The sequence below is a fragment of the Aotus nancymaae genome, unplaced genomic scaffold (assembly GCF_030222135.1).
Source record: "Aotus nancymaae isolate 86718 unplaced genomic scaffold, 86718_ANA_hifiasm-v0.15.2.pri h1tg000002l, whole genome shotgun sequence".
In the NCBI taxonomy this organism is placed as follows: domain Eukaryota; kingdom Metazoa; phylum Chordata; class Mammalia; order Primates; family Aotidae; genus Aotus; species Aotus nancymaae.
In genome coordinates this window covers 15,285,979-15,293,926 of record NW_026988413.1, presented here as the reverse complement: position 1 = coordinate 15,293,926, position 7,948 = coordinate 15,285,979, and the positions used below count along the sequence as shown (strand labels likewise).

The window sequence follows — 7,948 nt, the reverse complement described above, 5'->3', positions numbered from 1 at the left end:
CTGTTTGACTTAAACGTCTTTGTGGCTTTTGTGGCAGTTACTTGATGAATACAGTCACGATGACAATAAGACTTCACTTCTTCTGCCTAGTGTAAGCAATCATTGAAATCATTTCCCTGAGGGCCTTTATTTTGTTTTCATTCACCACTGCTCCCGTGTGGAGAGGCTGAAGCATGCATCCACTACTGCCCCCGGGTCACTTGGTTCCCTAGGAAATCGAGTTTCTAGAACTTGAATGCTGACTAATAAGATTGTATATATGTATAACATGCAGCTTGCCATTAAAAAATGTACGTACAGAGTGCAATGACTAAATATAGCTAATTAACATATGCAGTACCTCAATCCTTATCCTTTCCTGTGGTGAGAATATTTGAAATGTACTGTTAGAAATTTTCCAGAACACACTGCACTGTTACTAATTCTAGTCAAATAGATCTTTATGACATCTTCGTCTTATCTGAGTGAAATTTGGTATCTGTTGGCCAGCATCTTCCCAGTACTCCATCTGTACTCCAGCCTCTGGTAATTACTGCTCTAGTCTTTTCATTTGAAATAATTTCCCTGAGGTCTTTAACTCAAGAAGATGGGGGTATTTTCTTTACAATAATGCTCATATTACTTTTTGTTCTCTTTGTTGTTGTATACATTTGTAATATATGATTTGTAATGAATATAAATAAGTATATTGTAATAAAATCCTCCACCCCTCTGTGGGTGAAGCTACGGTTCACATATTCGAAATTTCAAGCTGTGATCAAAGCTGACATTTTCTGGGAATCCTCAGAGACAGCCCCATACACCAAGGTTAAGATAGAATGCTCCAGACCAGCCAGGACAGACGTGCCCTAGGTCCTGCATAACTGGTTGAGGAATTATTGTTCCCCAGATTCACTCATCAAATATTGTGGTGCCACAGACACCAAACTTCTTTGTCTAGCAAATGATCGTTCTGAACCCATTCTAATTTTGCCATTATCAAATCACTCCTTGCTCAGTTGCCCTGTGTCTCTGGGGACTGAGGGCGCAGATGGAAATTCCCTGACCTTTTGGGATGCTACTTCAAGGACTTCCTTAGACCTTGTATCCATCTTTTTTCACCGTCATCCACGAGACCCCTGAGACCCATGGTCCCAATAGTGGACCAGCTCTGATTCTTAGGCTTCAACAGAACTCAGACCACAACTGTAAACACCTGTGCTGAAAGAAGATGTAAAAAAGGCGGACAGGGTTTCCCACCTACGCTGACAGTGAACATACAAGGGCAGAAATGGAAGAGTTTATTAATAAGCACAAAAAGAATAAAGGCCCTGCTCTAATGAAATGTGAACTGTAGCTGCACCTACAGAGAGGTGGAAGATTTTATTACAATGTACTTATTTATATTTATAACAAATAATATACGTGAAGTAACAAAGAAAACAAAAAGTAATGTAAGCATTATTATAAAGAAAATATCCCCATCTTGTTGAGTTAAAGACCTCAGGGAAATTACGTCAAATCAAAAGACTAGAGCAGTAATTACCAGAGGCTGGGGTGGAGGTGGGGTGCTGGGGAGACGTTGGTCAAAAGAGCCAAAATTTCACTCAGATAGGAGGATGAAGATGAAAAGATCTTTTACAAAACAAAGTGACTAGAGTTAGTAACAGTGGATTACACTCTGGGGAAATGCTAACAGAGTTTAATTTTTGAATTGAGGGAGAAGAAATTGAGATTTGGGAAAAGTCAAGAAAAGAGAAGCTAATCAAAGATGACTGAAGATAAAAATAGAACAGAAAGTGATGAAAAGTGGGATTCTGTGAACCATGAATGCTGTTCTCCCCACTCTAAATGTTTTTGATACCTAGAAAATAAAAAGGAAGGACTTGTACCAACTGGTATCATGTTGAGGCCAATCCCAGTTGGGAATAAGAGCAGTCACTTGTCTGGTGTAAGAACCCTGAAGTTGGTCCTGATGTCTTCATTCTGGACTTCTGGCCCTGATGTTAACTCCTCAGGGAAGTCAGGTACTTCCCCAAACACAGAGAAGGTCCAATTGGCCTTGGTTCCGAAGGAGAACATGCTCTGCACTTTTCCCAAGATGAATTCTACTTTCCTAGGAATGCTTGCTAACACTCGCCATCCAGATCTGACAACCGTCTGTGACCAAGTGGTTTTAGAAGACTTTGTAAAACTCAGCAGCCTCTCACATCCTCCACGTTTGCACTCACTGTTTGCACAGCCAAGAAGGCCCTTTATTTTCCCACAACATGGCTAGACACTGCCCTTCAGTCAAGGACGGACTCCCACCTGTCTTCCTCTTCGCTGCTCACCCTGGCATTCTCTGGCACTCTACCATATAGCTCTCTTTATTTTCACACGCCAAACCAAGAATATAATGGAAACTGCCTGATGTTTATAAAATGAATAAATTCAAGTCCATTTATACAGACTCCTGGACTATTGTGAGTTGTTATCTTCTCTTTACAAGAGACTTCTCCTACATGAAATATATTGGAGAGTCTCTAGGGACAGGCTCAGTTTTCTACACAAATTCTGCAATATTCTAAGCAAGTCTCTCTTGACAGTCATAATTGATTACTTGTTCTCTAAAGTACCCTGTGTTTAAAGCCAGAATTTGCAAATGTTCTTCTGAAAAAAAGAAAATCATTATGTTTTAGTAACTTTTATCCAGTCTGGCAATCATGTCGAAAAATATTTCTCATCATAATCACACTTTCCACGACCACATCTTTAGAGATTTGGTGAGGCTGGACATATCAACAAGGCTGCTTCTCAGAAATCAACCTAAAACACTGAAAGAAAAAGTAGCTGTGCTCAGTAATTGAACCTTATCAGCCTTGCCAATTAAAACATATTGTGTGAATGTGTACTTGTGAGTGTGAGTGTATTTTCTTGTGGAGGTGGAAACAGTTTCTGTGGGTGGCATTTACTAAGCATCACTGGATCACTGGTAGAGTTTGTAGGCACTTTCCTAATCCCAGAGAATGATAGCAAATGTCACCGCCAATTGAATCTGCCTAAGTTATAGCTGATAGGGTTGTTCATTTTAAAATTTTACGAATTCAGAAATAAATTTGTAAAATCAAAAAATCCTCTTATAAAACACACCTTGTAACATTTAGTGATATAAATTTAAATACAAAATATGAAAAGATTGGGTCCTCTTAAGCAAAACGAGCCATGGAACAATGCAGAGTTTCTGGGCTAGGTGGGCTTGGCATCCTTACGCTGCATAATTAAGGGTCTGTTTAATTCTGGCTGCTCTCTAAGTGCAATAATTGTTTATTTTATCTTCAAAAGATTGGTTCATGTGTCCTTTTGCCTCATGTGGCCCAGGGTGAATTTGAAGATCAACCGTAAATTGGCCTTTTGGGGAAAGCATCGAGGGTGTGTGTGAGAAGATGGGGGTTGTAGGGGTGCCAGTGAGCCAACTTTGTTCCCAATTTGGACAATCGAGCTCATCAGGTCAAATGTGAATCCACGAGACTGTGGAACGTTGGCCACTTGGAGGCGCTGTGGCTCCACAACGCTGCAAGGAACCCTGGAGAGGGGTGGGAGGGTGACCAGGAGAGGAGGGTTGAAAGGTATGCTTGGCTGCCTTCTGGCTTCAGGGGAGTGGTTTGATTCACGGTGGATCCTGAGTTAAAAGCAAAGTCCCCACTGACAGAGAAGAGTAGAGCTGCCTGAGGCCTCCGTTTGCCTCCATTTTCTCTGTGTCTACTTGGGCGGTGGAGGTGAAGGAGCTTGGGCCACAGGGGCTGGGAATCAGTGTTAGGGCAGGGACAGGGCAGGCAGAGTCCAGTAAGGTGTGATGTGGGCAAGTGGGACTGCGCTCCACCCACCAAACCTTTAGTTTCAGGGCTGTGCGGGACAGGTGCATGGAGCAGCTCAGCCTGGGGCCTGCAAAGGGTGCAAGGGGCAGTGGTGGCCTGCAGGGAGTAACTGGGAAAGACTAGTTCCCATGGAAAACGCCAGAGACATTCTTGCTCCCACTCAGGAAGTGACCATGAAGGACATGCTGCCAGCTAGAAGGGTTCAGGCCCTGGCGAGCTGACAGCCCCTTCCTAGGCACTCTGCACTGCTTCTACATGTCACCTGCCTTAATATTCACATAAATTGTACAGGATAAGTATTCTTTTACCTGTTTGTGTCTCTGAGGGAAATCAGCTGTCCTGGGTCTCATATTTAATAAGTGGCTGAAGGCCGGGTGCAGCAGCTCACACTGTGACCCTAGCACTTTGGGAGGCGGAGCTCAGGAGTTCGAGACCAGCCTGGGCAACATGGTGAAACTCCATCTCTACTAAAAACATAAAAACTTGGCAGGGGGGTAGTGGTGCACGCCTGTAATCCCAGCTACTTGGGAGGCTGAGGCAGGAGAATTGCTTGAACCCTGGAGGCGGAGGTTATAGTGAGCCAAGATAGCAAGATAGCACCACTGCACTCCAGCCTGAGCGTTTATTTAAAATCTGCTCTTTAAGAATGGACACTTGTTTATATGGTTATCATCATCACTACATGTGGCCTCTTGTCATTACAGTTTCTTCCCCCTCTCCATTGTCCCTTGCTTTCTTCCTTTGAAAACCTTCATATGTCAGCTGTGTGGTGCAATAGGGTAGCTACCGGGGACACTGGATGAATAACACTGTATCCTGGGGTTTACCTGTTACGCTCCTGGAATTTAGGACTGAACGGAGTGTTGAAAATAATTTATTTCAGCCCATTCTATTATAGATGAGAAAAGGAGATGCTGTATAAAGTATATAAACATAAATATTGACTGAACGGCTGACCCCATGTAACATGTATTTTATACCCTTAGTGCACAGGTAATGTGTGAATTGCTTTTTGCCTTGTTGGAATGTAAGTATCATGAATGTGAGGACATTGTTTACTCAAGCTTTGCAGTAATAGACATTCAATGACTACAAACAAAGCACGCTTGCAGTTCCAAGAACGACAGTAATTAGTTTTCTTGTGTTTATTGCTGCATCCCTAGTGCCAGCACTGTGTTCAATACATCACAAATGAACCACCTGAGACTATCTTTGGAAAGGTTTCATCAGAAGATGACAGCATTACTGAAGACACTGTGTGTGTGTGTGTCTCTGTGTGTGTGTCTCTGTGTGTGTGTCTGTGTGTGTGTGTCTGTCTGTGTGTGTGTCTGTGTGTGTGTCTTTGTGTGTCTGTGTGTGTGTGTCTGTGTGTGCGTGTGTGTGTGTGTGTGTGTGTGTGTGTGTTGCCTTCCTGGCAGTGGTGGTTCCTGGTGTTCCTCTTGGTAGTTGCTGACCTGGAGTTTTTGTTTCTTGAAACGGTGGAAGGTTTTGTTTGTAAATGTACCAACACACATGCCTTTCCCTCTAAGACCCAAACTTTAGGGAATTACCCACTGACTTAGGGCACTGAGGGCTGAGTGCTGGGCCTCACTGACCACAGCAAGAGGAGCCGAGTCCCTAGCCCTCTACTAAGCCTGGGTGGATGGACGATGGCAGAGAACGGGAGGACTATCAGCAGAATACATAGGGTAGTTGTTCTCAACTGGGGGTGACTCAGCGATGTCTGGAGAAACTTTTGGTTATCACGTGAGGTACAGCTACTGGCATCAGGAGGGTAGGGGCCAGGTAAGCTGCTAAGCGTCCTAGGTGCACAGGACAGCCTCCCACAACAAACAGTCATCTGATCTGACACATTAATAACGCCCAGGTTGAGAAATTCCAGACTAGGCATTGGGTTGTAAGTTTTGTACCAAAAGGAGTGTAACCTGTAGACAACTCAAAGGACGTACAGTCACCCACTTAGGTTTAGTCTGATTGCCATGTTGTTTGCCTTCATCACCACTGATTCCCAGCACGTGGTGACTTCTTACTCTCTAGCCCCATCCTGTTTCCTGTTAGCTCTACTCCTTGGACAGATGAGAACATCACAGGGAGCAAGGCTGCAGCTTATTCTTCTTGATGTCACAATGACAGAGTTTGCTCCTAAAATCACAGTCATGCATTTTAAGTGGCTGCAGCTGGTACTCAGGTGCGAGGTGAACCAGCAAACCAAACCAATCTCTTCTGAAATAGGAGTAGTCACCGGGCATTAGTCAGATATTCAAATGAGCAAAGATTCAAGAGAAAAAAAAAATGTCCTGCATTATTTGAAAAGGAAGGAAAAGATCTGGAGAAGAAAACCAGCCTGACTCTGAGAGAAGGGCCCGAAAGGGAGAGGAAGGGAGGAGGTGGTCAGATTCTGGGTGGGGAGCAGGGAGGGAGGGAACTGCTGGGGCAGGAATGACTGTCAGAGACACATCCTGGAGGCCACAAGTCCACCCTCTCAACTATTCCCAGGAATTCCAAACACTCCTATGAGGAGCAAGTGCAGGGCATGGAAAGGAGGAGCATGCTAGAGGAGATCCTGAGAATGGGGAAGGATCAGGCTGTGACCTCACTGGCGCAGTCCTTTCAGTGGCAGTGCAAACCACAGCCTACTCTTCTCACCACTGCAGACCAGAATCCTGCCCTGCGCCTTGCCTGCTCTGCCTGACTCTGCCATGGACTGCAGGCTCCTCTGCTCTGTGGCCCTCTGCCTCCTGAGAGCAGGTGAGTCCTGGGCCCAGCTGACATGATCCTGTTGGAGTCCCTAAATCTTTTCACCGTGATGACGGCAGCCTCCCTCCTGGGATTTGTCTGAATTCTGCTTCTTTCCTTTGCAGGTCCCTCGGACTCAGCCGTTTCCCAGACTCCAAAATACCTGGTCACGCAGATAGGAAAGGAGGAGTCCCTTAAATGTGAACAAAATCTGGGCCATAATGCTATGTATTGGTATAAGCAGGACTCTAAAAAACTTCTGAAGATAATGTTCAGCTACAATAATAAGGCGCTCATTTTAAATGAAACAGTTCCAAATCGCTTCTCACCTGAGTCTCCAGACAAAGCTCGTTTAAATCTTCACATCGAGTCCCTGGAGCTTGGTGACTCTGCTGTGTATTTCTGTGCCAGCAGCCAAGACACAGCCCTGCAGAGTCACTGCATCCCTGTGCACAAACCTCCCGGCTCAGCCAGGAAGCTGTGGGGCGGTGTGTGCACCTGCACCCAAGGCTCCAGTCTCCATTCCCTGGTGGGCTCTGATGGAGTTTCAGTCTGTAGTGCAGTCTGCCAGTGCACCTGACGTGGCAATTCTCCATTTTATGTACACAGAACTCTCTCAGAATTTTATTTATCAGCTAAAGCAGGTGTTCATAACAAAGTCAGCAAAGTATCAGGATTCAACTAACAAAACAGGAGCCTGTCCCGTGCACTGAAGATCTTTTTTTTTAATCAAATTTATTTTAAAATTGACAAAATTATATTTATTGTATACATCATGTTTGGAAATATATGTACATTGTGAAATGGCTAATCAAGCTGATTAACATATGTATTACCTCACATAGTTACCACTTTTTTTTTTAATTGCATTTTAGGTTTTGGGGTACATGTGAAAAACACGCAAGGTTGTTGCATAGGTGCATACGTGGCAGTGTGATTTGCTGCCTTCCTCCCCTTCACCTATATGTGGCATTTCTCCCCATGCTATCTCTCCCCAACTCCCCACCCCTCGCTGTCCCCCCCCACTCCCCCAAAACTTAACTGATGGAAAAAGCCGTTTCTTGTCTTTGTCTGCTGTACATAGGGGTATGTATTTTCCATAATATTATGATGATAAACACACTGTTGTTAAAAATGGTTGATGAGCATAAGCATAAAGAAGAAGGGAAGGAAAGTATTTCTAAGATCAAGAGACAATTTGGATTATCAGTTCATGCCACCCAGAAATCCACCTGCTTTTTGATCCATATTACCACCGGTGTTACTGCAGCAAAATACCAGTTTCATCATGCCGTTTCACTTGGAGTAGGACCAAGTGAAATTTCTTTTTTAACAGAAAAATATTTGCAGAGGCATGAAATTCTATGGCAATAAAT

General features: G+C 44.1%; 1 gene segment (V, D, J or C); it reads left to right on the top strand.

The window, feature by feature from the left end:
* Positions 1-6,300: 6,300 nt before the first annotated feature.
* Positions 6,301-7,590, top strand: LOC135273533 (T cell receptor beta variable 3-1-like). The segment is given in 2 exon segments: positions 6,301-6,584; positions 6,698-7,590. Coding segments are annotated over 2 exon segments (504 nt in total).
* The last annotated feature ends 358 nt before the right edge of the window (positions 7,591-7,948 follow it).